At 46.0% G+C, this 17,865-nt stretch overlaps 1 protein-coding gene across 1 annotated transcript; it reads right to left on the bottom strand.

The window, feature by feature from the left end:
- Window positions 1-12,242: 12,242 nt before the first annotated feature.
- LOC132821373 (maestro heat-like repeat-containing protein family member 1) lies at window positions 12,243-17,174 on the bottom strand. Its single transcript, XM_060833956.1, has one exon. It carries the CDS (start codon window positions 17,172-17,174, stop codon window positions 12,243-12,245), a length of 4,932 nt encoding a protein of 1,643 aa, XP_060689939.1.
- Window positions 17,175-17,865: the final 691 nt, after the last annotated feature.

The following is a 17,865-nucleotide window of genomic DNA, read 5'->3' on the forward strand; positions in this document are numbered from 1 at the left end:
GCCAAGGTAGGAGAATTTCGATGTCCACCACCAAGAGAGGCTGGCAGCAACAGTATTGATTGAGCTGGTCACGTCCTAAAGGACATAACTGCTAGACTGGATCTGCGGCAGGTGGTGAGGGAACTAGCAAAAGGGAAAAACATTCATGACCTCATCCTTACCAATCACTCTTACCTTACATCTGTCCATGATAGTATCAGTAAGAGTGACCACCACACAGTCCTTGAGGAGACAAAGCCCTACTTTCACATGGAGAATAACCTGCATTGTGTTGTGTGGCACTATCACTATGCTAAATGGGACTGACTTCAAACAGATCTCACAAATCATGACTGGGCATCCATGAGGCTCTGTGAGGTATCAACAGAAGTCCATAACCTCATGGCCTGGGAATATCGTCCACACAACAATTACCATTAGGGCAGGGGATCAACCTTGGTTCAATGGAGGGTGCAGGAGTAGCACCAGGCAGATCTAAAAATGAGATGGGAACCTGGTGAAGCTGCCGAACAGGACTACTCACATATCAAACAGCACAAGCAGCAAGGGATAGGCAGAGCCAACCAATAGATCTTCCTCAATGATGGAAGAGCGCAGCACATCAGTACAAACAATAAGGCTCGAGCTTTTGCAGCAATCTTCAGCCAGACATCTGAGTAGATGATCCATCTCAACCTCCTCCCATGGTCCCCAACATCACAGATATCCATCTTCAGCCAATTTGATTCACTCCACGTGATATCAAGAAACAGTTACAGATACTAGATACTGCAAAGACAATGGGTCCTGACAATATGCCAGCAATTATACTGAAGACATGTACTCCAGAACTTGCCACTCACCTAGTCAAGATGTTCCAGTACAGTTACAATACTGGCAACTACCTAGCAATGTGAAAAGTTTCCTTGCTAGGTCCTGTACACATAAAGAAGGACACATCCAATTGAGTCAAGTGTCACCACATCAGTTGACTCTCGACTATCAGTAAAGTGATGGAAGGTGTCATCAACAATGCTATCAAGCAGCACCTACTCAGCACTAACCTGCTCAGTGACGCCCAGTTTGGGTTCCCTCTGGGCCACTCAGCTTCTGACCTCATTACAGCCTTGGTTCAAACATGGACAAAAGAGATGAGGTGAGAGTGACGGCCCTTGATAACAAGATTGCATGTGAGTATGACATTAAAGAGCTCTATCAAAACTGGATTCAATAGGAATCAGGGAGAAAACTCTCCATTGGTTGGAGTCATACCTGACACATAGGAAGATGGTCGTGGCTGTTGGAGTCAGGTCTTAGCTCTTGAATATCTTGCAGGAGTTCCTCAGGATAGTTAATTAGGGCAAACCATCATCAGCTGCATCATCAATGACCTTCCCTCCAGGGAAAGGTCAGAAGTGGGGATTGCACAGTGACTGCACAGTGTTTATCACCAGTTGCAACTCCACAAGTACTGCTACAGCATCTGGACAATATCCAGGCTTCAGCTGATAAGTAGCAAATAACATTTCTGTTACACAAATGCCATGCAATGACCATCTCCAATAAAAGACAACCTAACCATTGCCCTTGACATTCAATGGAATTGTCATCACTGAATTATGATACAAAGTTAGGTGGACAGGCAGGTAGTACTGAGGAAGTGGGGAAGCTGCAGAAGGATCTAGACAGTTTGGGAGAGTGGTCCAGGAAATGGCTGATGGAATTCAACGTGAGCAAATGCGAGGTCTTGCGCTTTGGCAAAAAGAATAAAAGCATAGACTACTTTCTAAACGGTGAGAAAATTCGTAAAGCCAAAGTACAAAGGGATCTGGGAGTGCTAGTCGAGGATTCTCTAAAGGTAAACATGCAGGTTGAGTCCATGATTAAGAAAGCGAATGCAATGTTGCCATTTATCTCAAGAGGGTTGGAATATAAAAGCACCGTTGTGCTACTGAGACTTTATAAAGCCCTGGTTAGGCCCCATTTGGAGTACTGTGTCCAGTTTTGGTCCCCACACCTCAGGAAGGACATACTGGCACTGGAACGTGTCCAGCGGAGATTCACACGGATGATCCCTGGAATGGTTGGTCTAACATACGAGGAACGGCTGAGGATCCTGGGATTGTATTCATTGGAGTTTAGAAGGTTGAGGGGAGACTTAATAGAAACTTACAAGGTAATACATGGCTTGGAAAGGGTGGACGCTAGGAAATTGTTTCCGTAGGTGAGGAGACTAGGAACTGTGGACACAGCCTTAGAATTAGAGGGGGTCAATTCAGAACAGAAATGCGGAGACATTTCTTCAGCCAGAGAGTGGTGGGCTTGTGGAATTCATTGCCACAGAGTGCAGTGGAGGCCGGGACGCTAAATGTCTTCAAGGCAGAGATTGATAGATTCTTGATGTCACGAGGAATTAAGGGCTACAGGGAGAATGCTGGTAAGTGGAGTTGAAATGCCCATCAGCCATGATTGAATGGTGGAGTGGACTCAATGGGCCAAATGGCCTTACTTCCACTCCTGTGTCTTATGGTCTAATCCCCCATTTATCAACTTCCTTGGAGCTACCAATGAATTGGATTTATCATATTAATACTGTGGCTACAAGAGCTAGGAGTACTGCAGTGAGGAACTCACCTCCTGACTTCCCAAAGTTTGTCCACCATTTCCAAGGCACAAGTCAGGAGTGTGACGGAATACTCCTCAGTTGCCTGGATGGGTGCAGTTCCAATAACATTCAAGAACCTTGACACCACCCAGAACAAAGCAGCCCGCTTGATTTGGCACCACATCCACAAACATTCAGTTGCTGCACCATTGATGCTTGGTAGCAATAGTGTTCACTATCTACAATTTGCACTGCAGGGATCCTTAGACAGCACCTTCCAAATGATGACCTTCTGGGTGGAAGGACAAGGGCAGCAGATACTTGGGAACATCAGCAGCTGCAAGTTCCATTCCAAACCACTCAGCATCCTGTCTTGGAAATAGATTGGTGTTCCTTCACAGTCCTGGATCAAACTTCTGGAATTCCTTCCCTAAGGCCATTGTGGGTCTACGTACAGCACATGGGCTGCAGTGATTCAAAGAGGCAGCTCACCACCACTTTCTCAAGGGATGGGCAACAAATGCTGACCCAGCCAGTGACACCCCACAAGACAACCCAAAAACGGAAAGCTCCAGGCACAACCCTCAACGTGCATTGATCTGTGACAGGACAAAGTTCAATGGTTATGTCTTTGTGACTCTGGGTGAGGATAGGGGATGGTGGCGAGTTGGAGGGGGTGGGGGAGGTGAATTGGGGGGAGGTTGGGAGGTTTTGACATGGTGTTGAGGGGGCCAGCACTCAACATTCCCTTTTTTAAACTCCATTTCAAGAGTTCTGCTGGGATGCTGAGAAATGACAGGATTGCGAGGCCACCTGTGGTTAACTGGTCTGCCAACAGAACTCATACATGACCGATGCAGTTTGGGTGGCCATTAGAAGATTACTGGTGGAGGATGGCATGATATATTTAGAGGGGGAAGTGCATGGAAGACAAAACATAATGTAAGTAAATGAGGACCTAGGCTTGATCCACAGGCCTTCAAGAAAGGTTCTTGACCAGAATCATTAACTCTCTTTGCCTCTCCACTCATGCTACCTAGCATGCTCTGTATTTCCTGCACTGAGCTCTTGCATCAATAAATTTTATTAATTATTTACAGGAGTAATAGAGGACCTCTGTTACGAGATGTGCCTTTAAGCAGGATTTGTTCTGTCATGTTTCTTTTGGAAGTTAAGTGGTGTAAATCTGAAGCTGATCTGTCTCCCCTGAGCCCAACCAACTTTGTTTCTTTTTAAGTTGGAACATTAGAAGCAGCATAAAGAGGTGGGGTCAAGCTCCCAAGAACCAGGATTTCAGTTTTAGTTTTCAGTACTTGCTGGGGTACTGAACCTGTTATTCCTCTCTCTCTGTTACAGCTAAACCTGGGGTTCTCTTCCTGCTGCTAGAATTGTACATGAGACAATATATTTTACTGAATTTGCCTTTGCCATGGCTGTGTTTCTGGGATGTCACTATACTGGAACAATTGCCATTTCTTTGATTTGATTTGACTTGGTTTGATTTATTGTAGTCCTGTGTACCATACACGGTGTAAAGCTTTGTCATGTGACCTGCACAGGCCGATCATAGCAAGCAAGGACGTGCAGATCATAGGGTGTTTAGACAGGGCAAGGTTACACTGCACAGGAGGTGCACAAAGCAAGATCAACATTAACAAGACCAATATTATTTGAAGTTAGAGAGAAGAAGCTGTTCTTGAACCTGCTGGTGCATGTGCTCAAGTGTCTCTATTTATTGCCTGATGGAAAGAGTTGTAGGAGATCATTACCAAGGTCAGAGGAGTCTTTGATGATGTTGGCAGCCTTTCCGTGGCAGCAAGAAGTGTAAATGGAGTCCATTGATGGGAGGTTGGCTTCCGTGATGGTCTGGGCTGTGCACACCACCTTCTGTAGTTTCCTACCGTCCTGGGCAGAGCAGTAGCCGTACCAGGCTGTTATGCGGCCAAATAGTATGGTCTCTATGGTTCATCTGTAAACGTCGGTGAGGATCCTTGTGGACTTGCTGAATTTCCTAAGCCACCTCAGGAAGAGGCATTGTTGTGCCTTCTTGACCGTCGCATCTACATGGGAAGTCGAGGGCAGATTGTCGGTTATCATCACTCCTCGGAACTAATGCTCTTGACTTTCTCAGCCTCCACTCTACTGACGTAGATAGGGGCAAGTCTTCCTCCTTTCTTCCTGAAGTCAATAATCAGCCCTTTTGTTTTGCCGACATTGAGAGAGAAGTTGTTATTGTTGCACCACGACACCAAGCCCTCTATTTCCTTTCTGTATTCTGACCCTTCATTGTTTGATAGTGTTCTGCCACGGTGGTGTCATCACCAAAGTTGTGGATAGTGTTCATTCGGAATTTGGTAACACAGTGGTGGGTGTACAGGGAGTACAGTAGGGGGTTGACAGTGCATCCTTGGGTGCTCTAGTTATCGTGGAGGAGGTGCACTGACTGTGGTCTGTGGGTCAGGAAGCTGAGGATCTGGTGCAGAGGCAGAGGTTGTAGCCAAGACCCAGGTCTGGGAGTTTTGATGGTGTTGAAGGGGATGATGGTGTTGAAGGTGGAGCTGTAGTTGATGAGCAGGAGTCTGGTGTTGAAGTCGTTTTGTCCAGATGCTGCAGGGTTAGAGAAAGGGCATCAACTGTGGACCTGTTACATCGGGAGGCAAATTGCAGGGGATTGAGGCAGGTAGGGAGACTAGAGTTGATGTGGGCCATGACCAGCCTCTCAAAGCACTACATGATTGTGATGGTCAGAGCCACTGAACGGTAGTCATGAAGGCACATTGCATGTGCTTTCTTTGTTACTGGACTGGTGGGGGTCTTCTTGAAGCATCGTAGTCAGATAATCTATTATCCTGTTAAGTTTTCCTGTAGAGTTAAATTGTTTTGATTCTTCATTCTTTTGTTTGCATTTTAACTATAGCATAAAAAATAATATGTTTGTTTCAAGCCTGGTAGATTGACCAATCGAATTGGATCCTCAACACAACACCTTACACTTGTCTTAAGGAAAACTTGTGATCCAAATTATCTTCTTAATATAGTTTGAAGTGGTTTGATCTCATCCATAACACCTTCCTCTGGAACCTTACACACTTAGGTCCCAGTTCCATTTCATCTAATATCACTATAACTTAGTTCCTTACCCACATTCTCCATAGCTATCATTAGATTAAAAAATAGTTAAACCTTTACTTCACAGCTACCACCTCAAACAACATGAAACTACATGAAGTGTTCTGCAATTGCATGCTGTTTTGATGGGGCAGAGTAAACGTGGACTAGAATACACAAGTCAAATTATGCTTGACATGTTTTCGAAACATTTTTCTGTGTCTTGATGTTTGTGTTATAAATAGAGGTCCTTTTAATAGTCAAAACAGCTCCAGAGTTGATGGAAAGCAAGTAATGCTCGTGGACATTTTACTTAAGAGCTGGGTTCTTATCAGGAAGTGATGGCCTTCATATTATGCATCCAGCAACCCGGGAAATGTTCTGGGGACCCGGGTTCAAATCCTGGTAACACCCAAAGTGGGAGAATGGTGAGTTGATTGGTTTGTGATTTTCCTCACGTTCAGGGCTATTGTACTGGTGTTTGCAGACAGACGGGTGATTAGCGGTGGTGGATAATATGTGAAAAGTACCAGGAGCAATTTGACGGTGGGTAAGAAAAGACATTCAGTTGTGCGCGATAGCACTTCTGGATATAAAAGAATGAGCTGGATCTTCCCAATTTGAGTTGGCTTCCGGATAGGACAAGGGGCCAGATGGGAAACATGGAAGCTGGTGTCTGTGTTAAACTATAGATATAGGTTATAACCCTGGTAAATCTTTGAAACTTTTCACTGCCTAATTCAATGCATGAGTATTGGTCTACTAAACCATTGACAGGATAAATGCTGGGAGGATGCTGATGGGATCCAGGAAAATGGAGTCAGAGTGTGGAATCTTCTATCTCTCGGGCAGTGAATTTGGAATGGGAAGAGTATTTAATTAACTTGGGTGGTAGCATGTCTGAATTTTGATAGCTTCCCACATCTTCTAGCCACAAGGTCTGGAGGAGAGGACTAGAAAGTAGGTGTGCTATGACACAGGGAAATTGAGACAGGAACAAATTATTTTAGAGAAAAAAACAACAGAAGCACTCAGGAGGTCAGTGAGTGTGCAGGTTTCTTTCAGAAGAGGGTCACTCAAACTGAACAAGACTTGCAACATCAACTGTGCAGTTTTACGGTCTCTAAAATAGTCAATGCAGAAGAAAAAGTCCTGAGTGGCTTAACATCAGTCAGAGAAAAAGTGCAGAAGGCTGTGAAAGAGGCAATAAAGCAACCAATGCTGTGGAATAAGTGAGCTGTGTTAGCAATTTGTTCCAGGGTGTCAGGACAAGACATTATCAAAAGAAACAAGCATGAAGTGAATGCAGAAATGTTCACTTACACAGCACAGACAGGTGGCAAAAGTGGGCTTTATCACAGGCTGTGAGAGAAAACAATTTCAGGAATTGAAAGCTCTCATGGTGGTGAGCACATTTCTGATAAATTGTATATTATTGGAAAACTAGGGATGAGCAATTCCAGAAATCTGGAGAGATTAGAGAAGCTAGGATTGTTCTAATTTAATCACTGAAGGGTAAGGGGAGATTTAATAAAGGTGTTCAAAGTTATTCAGAGTTTTGATCGATTATGTAAGAAACACTCCACTGCAAAGAGACTTTGCAGACAACCGGTAAAGAAAAAATGAGGAGGGATGAGAATGTTCTTTCATATGACAAGTTGTTGTCATCTATAAAGCACTGCTTGAAAAGATGATGGAAGCAGATTCCACAATAAAGTTGCAAATAAGTTTGATAAATAGAAATTTAGGAAGATTTGATTAATAATCTGGATATGGATATCAGAGGGAATTTACTCATACTTTTTTCAATGAAATACTCTGGAGAAATCAAACTCAGACTGTGAGGTATTTCCATTAGGTCCTCAAATATTGCCCTGAGCTTCTGGTTCCATCATTTTATTCTTTCACTCGACTTTCACCTTGATTTCTCCATCGCTGGTCCCCTACTCTGTACTAACAAACCTCAACTGAAGCCCTTTAACAGCATCCCATCTCACAACGGTGTGCTTAACAGCCTTTCAGACACACATTAAATTTAACTGTGTAATGAAGCTATGATTCATATTCACATCTCCTCTGGATCTACCTTTTTTTTTCTTGACTTGTCACATTATCGCTCTGTTTTACCTTGCACCATCATCCCTTTTGTTACAATTTTTTTACAGTGACCTTCTCTTTTATTCTTTTCTTCCCTGTTCACTTTGTTGCCCTCTGTTCTTTGTTAAAATCTGTTCAAGTTCCAGCTTCTCTCTACGTCTGACAAAAGGTCATTGAGTTGAAATATTAACTCTGCTTCCCTCCACAGATGATGCCTGCTTTGCTGGGCATCTCATTCATTTTCTGTCATCATTTCAGATTCCCAGCGTCTGTAGTATTTTGCTTTGGCAATTTCTGTTGATTGAGACATAAACATTGAGTAGGACTTAACGAGTTTTGAGAACATTTGTGGCTCAGGTTGAGGTTCTGGATGTAGGTTTGCTCGCTCAACATTTTGTCACCTACTAGGTAACATCTTCAGTGGGCCTCAGGCAAAGCAGTGTACATTATTCCTGCTTTCAATTTGTATGTTTGGGTTTCTTTGGGTTGGTGATGTAATTTCCTTTTCTTTTTCTCGGGGACCCCATCTACCACTCCGAGAAAAAGAACAGGATATGATATCACCGACCCAAAGAAACCCAAACATAAAAATAGAAAGCAGGAATCATGTCCACTGCTTCGCCTGAGGCCCCCTGAAGATGTTACCTAGTAGGGTGATGAAACGTCTGGAAATGAACGTCCCAGCCAGCAACAAAACCTACATCCAAGTTGAATAGGCCTCTGCAGTGAAAGCTCCGTTCTTTTCTTCAGTTGGTCTCATGGGACCTTTACATCTAAATGTCAGGATAGATAGGCCTCATTTTAATAGTCGACCCAAAAAGACGGCACCTCTGACAATGCAGCACTCCTTCAGTATTACATTTAGAGTTTCAGATACGCTTTGTGCTGACGTCTATAGAGTACAATTTGAACACAACCTTCAGAGACAAAGGAGTTACAGATAACCCTCAATACCATTGCTACAGCGATTTGAAAGATAAATGAATATAATTAAATCTGTTGAGCAGTAATTGGTGGTTAATTAACACAAAAATGTGACATAGAATCGTAACGGGTATTTTGTGGAAGAATTAATTTGGAGTATAAAATGTGATAATATCAGAACTCTCACAAGGAATGTTTCTATTTTGAATACCCACTCCAAACAAATTGTTATCACGTATCCTCATGCAACCTGCCAGCTCTTTGTTAAATTGCATTAACTGTACCAGTGTTTTTTGTGTGTGAAGGCTCCTGTCAGTTTCACGTAGAACCTTACCAAATAAATAATTAAGCAAGGAATGAAAAATACAAAGAGAAATGATGCTCAGATTCCATGAAACAAAGGTTAACATCTCAGGTTAACACTCCATTGGAGTGTTAAAATGTTAAAATGAGGCCTTTCTATTCTGGAGGATAGTACAGTTGAAACACAGTTTTACATACATGCAGTGCTCAAGGGTGAGGGGAGAAGAGTCAGAGAGTGGTACAGCACGGAAACAGACCCTTCAGTCCAACTCATCCATAGGGACCAGATATCCTAACTTAATCTAGTCGCATTTGTCAGCATTTGCCTATATCCCTTTAAATCTTTCTTATTCATATACCCATCCAGATGCCTTTTAAATGTTGCAATTGGACCAGCCTCACAACTTCCTCTGGCAGCTCATTCCATACACGGACCACTCTCCGCGGGAAAAAGTTACCGCTTAGGTCCCTTTTAAAACTTTCTCCTCTCACCTTAAACCTGTACCCTGTGGTTTTGGACTCCCCTAGCGTGGGGAGAAGGCTTTGGCTATTCAGTCAATCCACGCCCCACCCCCATGATTTTATAAATCTCTATAAGGTCACCCCCTCAACCTCCAAGGCTTCAGGGAAAACAGCCCTAGCCTTTTCAACCTCTCCCTACAGCTCAAATCTTCCAACCCTGGTAACATCCTTGTACATCTTTTCTGAACCTTTTCAAGTTTAACAACACCTTTCCTATAGCAGGGAGGCCAGAACAGAACACACTACAGTATTCCAAACCAATGTCCTGTATATCTGCAATATCACCTCCCAACTTCTATACTCAGTGCACTGACCAATAAAGGCAAGTGTACCAAATGCCTTCTTCACCACCCAAAGAATACAGAGAAATATCTGTGATCGGGTGAAAAGCATGAAAGAGTAAACAGCAAAAGGATTACAATGGTAAGTGGTGCTAAGAGATGATAATGACAAAAGCAGCACACTGCTTAAAACAAAGACACCTTGAGAAGGTATTTGTTTTGTACTAATCGGGATAAATTTCAAGTAATTGCAAAAATTTATACCACAGCAGAAATTTACCTGGTTGGTAAATTACCTCTGGCATGGTGTGGCTATGGGGAGAGTAATAAGAAATCATATGCTCCTAGGTAATTCAACAAAGATTTTTTTTGTCTGTAGAAAATAGACCCTAACAATTAAAGGTCTGCCGTTCCTTGTGATTGGAAGTGATCCACGTTATCATGTTGAACTATTATATCGAATTGATTGCTGAAGTATCTATTAACATAATCAGGATTGTTCAGCAAGTGCCGCCCCAATCACAAGGTCACACTGAACCATGGATCATTTTTGGGTTTTACAAATGAACAAAAAGTTAAGTATTGCAGATGCTGGAAATCTGAAATAAAAACAGGAAACCAAAGCTGGAAATACTGGCCTGACAAAATTTGTGGAGAGAGAAATAAAAGTTAATGTCCTGGGTCTGCAACCATTTATTAGATGATGCTAGACCCTGCTGAGACCAGAAACCATGGGCCTAGATGAAGTGTAAATGGTCACAGCAGAGTAACAGAGGGAAGGATGTCAAATCTGGCAGTTTTGCTCCTATATTTAAGCAACAATATTATTTGATTGGAGCAGTTCAGAGAAGGTTGATCCCCCATGGGGAAGGATTGTCTTATCAGTAAAGGTTAAACAGGTTGGGACTCGAATAATTGGAGTTTAGAAAAATGATGGGTGATCTTCAAATATGAAGGATTCTTAAGGAGTGTCTTAAGGGTAAATGCTGAGGGGATGTTTCCCCTCATGGGAGGGTCTTGGAGCAGAGGGGATAGTCTCAGAATAAAGGGGTGCCAATGTAAGACTGAGGACATGAGGAGGAATTGCTTCTCTCAGAAGGTTGAGTGTCTTAGAACTCCTTACTACAGAGAGCTGTAGGGGCAGAGACCTCGTGTATATTTAACATAGACATTGATCGATTCTTGAACAGTAGTGGAATCAAGGTTTGTGGGAGCGGGCAGGAAGGAGGGCCTGAGGAATGTCAGGTCAGCAAGGATTCCAATGAACGGTGGTGCAAGCTCAAAGGGCCAAATGGCTTCCATTTGTTCCTATTTCTTGCCATCTTAAGAGAGTCCTGTGAGCAGCAAATGCAATGATGGAAAAGCAAGTAGACTCTAGCCAGTCTAACCATCAGTGATGTATTGATGTGAAATCTCCACCACAAGAGCCAGAACACTAAACCCTCAAGAACTACAAGTATTCCCGCCCCTATTTTCCCATTACCAGCAAATATTGCCTGACAGAGAATGGGCTGGCTATGGTTGTTGCCCTATTGTGGTTAAACTCCAGGGCAGCGAAATGTGAGTTTGTGCATGGAGGGAAGTCACTGTAGACAGGTAGCACATGAGAACAAGGAACATCCACAAGCATCTGCTCCCTCCACAACAGTCACAGCACTGTGTACTATCTACAAGATGCACTGCAGAAACTCACCAAAGATGCTCAGACAGCACCTTCCATACCCACAACCACTGTCATCTAGAAAGACAAGGGAGAAGATACATTGGAACACCACCCACTGCGAACTCTCCTCTAAGACATTCACCATCCTGATTTGGAAATATATCACAATGTCACTGGAATTCCCTCCCTAAGGGCATTGTGGGTCTATTACTGCACATGGACTGCAGCGGTTCATGAAGGCAGCTCACCTCCACCTTGTCAAGGGCCAGGAAACATAAATGCTGGCCTAGTCAGCAGCACCCGCCTCCTTCAAATGAATTAAAAATAAAAATTGCCAACATTTTTCTCTACTGGGGGCAACAAAATTAATTGGGTGATTGAGCAAAAATCGATCCAAAGCCTAAGTGATTAAAAACAAAATTGTAAGTAAACACTTTATTGAAAAGTTAACATGTCCAATTACCCTAGAATAATATGGCACAGATTTAGGCCATTCAGCCCCTTGAGCCTGTGCCTACACAATCAATAATAAATATATTTTGTTGCCGATGATTATTAGTGCGGTATCCTTTACAGAGCAATAGTGTACAAGGGGATTAAAAGAGCATTCAGATTCTCTCTGGAACGATGTGGAGGATTTTGGCAGACTGCATCCTGACCTCCTGTGGCTTCGAACATGAGAATTCCTTCGTGACAGAAACTCTTTCCAAGATGCGATTCCTGAGAATTTCGCCATCTGACTGTGCCACTCAGGTGATGCTTAATACATGTAGAGTCTCTGGATTGCGGCCATCACTTTGATGCGGACACTCTGTACATGGTCAGACAGCAAGGCGATAATCTCCTTGCACATCTGATTGGCGCCAGGCGATTGAGGGTAACCAGCCGGGGCATGATGCATGAGGAAGCTGGCAAACGTGACGGCATTCTCCCGCATCTCCGTCTGCCCGCTCTTGAAGAAGGCAGCGCAGCTCTTGACACACTGGGCGATCCTGGAGGGCAGTTCCTCGGCCATGAGGCGGGCAGTCACCTCCAGGTAATTCTCGTAGTTCAGGTCAGTGTCCTGGAAGCTGAGCTGTTGGAGGTGCCGGCACATCCTCTCTGACGGCAGCCAGGGACCGGCCAGGGCCAGCACGTGTTTGCAGACCTGGCGAACCTCCTCGTGCTTCTCGTTGAGGTGAAGCAGCAGGCTGGTCAGGGCCGTGTAGATGTATTCCAGATACACCGGGTTCCTCTGCATACTGCCGAACCGCAGCAGTTTGCCCACCACGCCAACTGCGGCGGCCCTCACCCTCTCCTGTCGGTTTTCAAAGAAGGACTGCAATGCCATAGCCAGCTCAATGAGGATGGCATCGGTGTAGTCCTGGTGCAGGTTATCCAAGATCTTCGAGACGCTCTCCATCGCCTCGACGGTCAGGAGGGTGTTGGCCTTGCAGTTCTGCTCCATGATGGACATCATGGCGGGTAGCAGCTTCACCACATACTTTTCCGTTTTGGGCGAGGCCCTGGTCCTGGCGTGTCCCAGGCCCTTGACCGCCAACCACTGGACCGTGGGCGAGTCGTCAATCAGACATCGGAGCAAACTGGCCACCAACGTGTCTGTCAGCGTCAGCTCGCACACCACCGGGTGGCTGAGGAGCTCCCCGAAGTAGGCGGTCGCCGTGATCCTCTGGCATTCGTGGACATTCGCCAGGACGGGGGTCAGCAGCTCGACGATGCTGATCAAGTGGGGGACTGCGACATTGGCCATGGTGCCGGCCAACAGCGCCACTCCCTCGTGGTGCACCTCGGCCTGTTTGATCAGGTCCCAGCCGCCTTTCCCAGCCATGGCGGTGACAGTCCCCTTCCCCTCCCCCAGGAGTGCCTGCAGGATCTCAATGGAGTAATGGCAGGCCGTGGTGTGACATGGTTTATGAGAGAGGGTGAAGGACTTCTTATCCGCCTGGAACCGTAAAATGTCCCGAGGCAGTCGGGCCTGGACACTGGAACTGAGGTGAATGAGAACCGTGCTGAATATCTGGGGGTAAAGGATCTCAACAACGGCATCTGAGCCCTGGTGACATATCATTTGATGGAGAGCGCAGATCACAGCTTGAGGTTGGTGGGGCTCTGAGTTGGTCACATTGCTGAAAAGCGACTCTTTGCTGCTTTCGTACAAAAGCTTCAAATTGTCCAACAAGTACTTAATGGAGGGCACGGCAACCGAGTCATCCTTGAGCAGGGAGCGCCACACCTCACAAATGTGTCTGTCGAACGGGACGGGGTACCACAAGAGGCAAGGCAATATGACCGGCACATGCTGGGCTGCCAGTTTGGAGATGGAGTGTACCCCCATGCGTGCTATGTGAGGCTGCCTGATGGACTGCAGCTCCTTGTGGACGGCTCTGATAATCTCTGGGACGTCGGTCAGGCTGGCCCCATGCTTTGTAATCAGCACGTTGGTGACGATTGAGGCTGCGAGGGAGCCATTGGACTGACTGTCAGTGAGACCGGGGAACAAGGTGAAGAGCAAACCTAACAGCTCATCGTGGGGCATGCAATTTGAAAGGACTTTGCCGACGTCAGTGCAGACTCGAAACAAGGAATGGCAGTTCCCCTGATGTAAGCCATTTTTGATGGTTTTCAGGTGTTCCACCTCTGTGCCTTTCTGATCTATGGGCACACTCGCAAAGCGCATCTGAATGTGAAGTAGGATGTATAAGCTTTCAATAGCCCTCTCCCTTACCGCACATGATGGATCTGTGCATCGGAGCACCATGTGACCAATGAGGACACCCAAGCTGTGCGATTGAACCTTCTCCTTGGTGCCAACTTGTTCCAGGTAAAACACCAATAGCTGTAAGGTGGTCTCCATCGCCATTTCCCGCGCGTACTCTTTCTGGCACCGAATCCAGGTCTCCATGCTGGCAAACACTGACTGAAGTCCAGCTGGTGACAGGTCACAAAGCAAGAGCTGCTTCAGGAAGTCCAGCAGCGAGGCCAGGGTCTCATTAAACAATGCCTGCCTGTCCGCCAAGCTCAGGTTTGGGTGCTCATCGATGGCAGCCGTCTCCAACCGGGGCAAGTTGAAGACACTGCTCAGGCACGTCTGAACCAGTTGCTTGCTTTCACCAAACTGGGGCTGCAGTTTTAAGAGCGACATACAAGCGTTAATGGCGCACATTCGGACAGGGGTCAAGAGTGCCTCCGTTGGTTCAGTCTTGATGAGTTCCTGCATATAGGCCAGCAGTTCTCCCTTTCTGCTGAAGCTGTAGCCTGGCATTTTGTCAGGCTGGCAGGCTACTGCTAACTGAGTCACTGTCTTGATCAGACTTAACTTCAACGCCAGGTCCCTGACCTCAATCTTCATACCCAGGATCTTGATGTTGTAGTGGTTGAGGACATTCTCCACAATTTCATTGTCAATTCTGGATGGCGTGAGGTCCTTTGGAGAGCACAACATGATATTCCCATAGCATGAGATGAGTGTGCTTTTCACTTTGATTATCTCAATATCCTCCTGGTCCTTAATGATCTGAAAGTAGCTTGCTGTCTTCTTAAAAATATTCAGCTTTGCAAACTCCTTCAGGAGGTTCAGCACCATGTCCAAATGGGTGACAGCACTGTAGCCGACCCCAATGGCTAAGCCGTCTTTCTCCAATGCCTCGTTATGCCTCACCGTCTGAAGCATCTCCTGGAGATTCCTCTTCACCACATCTTCATTGTGGATCATTTGCAGCACTGCTCCCAAGCATTTATAGACAAAGCCTTTCTCTTGTGGAAAGTTATAATGGCTGTGAAGGTGGTTCATCAGCTCCTTGACAAGCAGGCACAGCCAATCCTCATCCTCGATCAACTCCAGGGTCTCAAACAAAACATTCACTAGCTTTTCTTCCCATTGGCTCTGGAGCACGGACTTGCCGGAATTTTCCTGAAGGTAGTCAAGCAGAATTGGGAACTCCTTTTCCCAGACTTGAGGAGCCGCTGGGTGGATATCCGTGCCCAGGACTTGCAGCAGGATCAGAGCGGGAGAGCACCTGCTCTTTCCCTCATGTATTGAAGACGCCATAGTCAGCAGTCGGGTTAGCAGTGCCTGAGGCCCAGGAATGTTGGGATTCTCCCTGTAATTGAGAAAGCTCTCCATTGAGCCAGACTCCAGTCTCTTCATCGCCAGGGAGACCAAGGAGTTGCAAACCGTGGCCAAAGCGTTGGTGCATCGCACGGGGATGATAAACTCAAAGAGAAACGGCCAGAGAACGTTGTCGATGGGTAACGCCGTCAGCAGTTTCATCAGTTCCTCACACCACCGCCGCAAATCGTAGTCTGTGACCACATTATCAGCGGCAATGAAAGGGCGCTCGGTGGCATTCGCGTCCTCTGCGGCAGGCAGAGCGCACTGTCGGATGACAAACTCCACCATATCCTTTCCTCCCTCCAAGTGGAGGTAATTGTGCCGGGCCATGGTGTAGATGACCTGGCCAAGCTGTCCCTTCACTCTGTTGTCATTAGCCAAGAGCAGCAGCTTCATGCTGGCCAGAATCTGGTTCTTCTGGTTGGCCATGTAGAGTGGCACCATGTTGATGAGGTGATCCAGCACCAACAGCGTTCCCAGTCGGATCTGGTTGTTGGTACTTTCCAGCTTCAGCAGGAGGAACTCCACGATCTGGAAGGTAAAGGACGGCGTCAGGAGCTTGAAGCAGCACAGGATCTCTTTCCGCTGCTTCTGAGAGTAGGGGTCAGCAGTCTGCTCTGCCACAATGCAAATCTGGTTGTGCAGGTGGACGAGCAGGCTGTCAACTTGCAAAGTGAGCTCCTCGCTGTTCCTCTCCACAGCAGTGTGCAGGACTCCATACAGGCCCTGTGTGACACAGAAATCGCTGGCGGTTTCCTGGTACATGGACAGGATAGCCGGGAGTAACCGAGGCAGCTCGTTCTCCAACTTGTCAAATGGGATCAGATGGGTTATCTGGCCCAGCGTCTCGATCACCGCCGTGCTCACATTCTGTTCTTTCAAGGGCAGCCACACGTCGAACAGGATGTCGTAAGCCTCAGAGAACTCCTGGAAGAATAAATTCTTCTTCACTGTGGGGTCCGGGGCCTCCTCTATGTCAAAGAGGTAAGCCAGAATGCTCTCGCTAAAAATCCCCAAAGCAAAGCAGAACACCCACTTGGTTTTCTCGTCCGTGACAGTGGGAAGCATTGTCAGTAGAGTGTGGAGCACAGGTTTCAGTAAGGGGACCATGAAATGCACATGCTCTTTGCACAGATTGGCCAGGGCCAGCACCACAAAAAAGAAGGGGCTCATCTTCGGCTGAAACATCGAGAGCAGCTCGTCAAAAGCCTCCTTGGTGAACCAGTGGCCCACGTTCAGCAGCAGCTGGCTGGCGACCTCCTGGTGCTCATCGGACACATCCTTCGTCTTGGTCATTTCAATGGAAGCCAAGGTGATGAGCTTCTTTGCCGCTGCCCGGCCCACGTCGTCAATGTTGTCCCTCACCAGCTGCGCCATGGCCTTCAGCAGCACAGTGCGGCGCACCAGGGGCAGCCGCCGATGGTGGATGATGTACTTGCGGCAGAACATCAGCACCCCTTCTGCGTCCACCCGTCCCAGTTCCTGAAGGGATGCAGATACGGTCTTGCTCACCAGGCCACTTTCACCTTGAGGCACCTCCATAATCGAATTCAGCAGGGCTTCCATCTTGCTAGTGGCCATTGTTACTGCAAGTCCCGGTGGAATCACAGATGTCCACACTTCTCCTCTGCTGTATTTGTAGCTATCACTTTCTGTCTTTGTTTCCTGAGACAGAGATCCCAGCCCTGTACAATCTTCTTCCTCCGAATTACCTTCTTTGTAATTATGTTCCTTTTTGCCCTGCAGAATGGAAACATGGGAGAACTGATGTACTCAATCACGGCTCTTTATCTTCAATTTTCTATACTCTGATTCCATGCATGTATTAAATTTGATGGATATTTTAATCACTTCTGTCCTTTTTACCTTGGTGCAAGATGCTTCGAACAAAACCTTTCTACTGAGGAGTTTAAAAACACATGTTAATTGGAACTCAGTGCTCTCAGCCTCCCTCACAAATCTTCACCGGAGTTGATCGAATTTTATTGTTTAGCTTATTTTTTGCAGTCTCTGTGGTTTCCTATTATAGCCTGTAGCACAGGGCTGGAGATCCCTAACAATTAGTACAACTCCTTATTACAGAGAACACACAAAACTATGCAGAGTCTTCGTCAGGTTTTCTAACTTCTTGAATTACTTTGTTGATAACTGATCTGAAATCTTCATTAAAATAAAACTGGAATTCCCCAAAGGTGACGACAATATTATTCCAAGATGTGGGTAAATGAAACAGATCTTTCTTTTGATTCTGGACTTCAACTTAGATTCAGTT

The sequence above is a fragment of the Hemiscyllium ocellatum genome, chromosome 13, assembly GCF_020745735.1.
Source record: "Hemiscyllium ocellatum isolate sHemOce1 chromosome 13, sHemOce1.pat.X.cur, whole genome shotgun sequence".
NCBI classification, from domain to species: Eukaryota; Metazoa; Chordata; class Chondrichthyes; order Orectolobiformes; family Hemiscylliidae; genus Hemiscyllium; species Hemiscyllium ocellatum.

Bases quoted from the DNA above. Each gene is read 5' to 3' on its own strand.
- LOC132821373 (XM_060833956.1), bottom strand. From the start codon at position 17,174: ATGGCCACTAGCAAGATGGAAGCCCTGCTGAATTCGATTATGGAGGTG.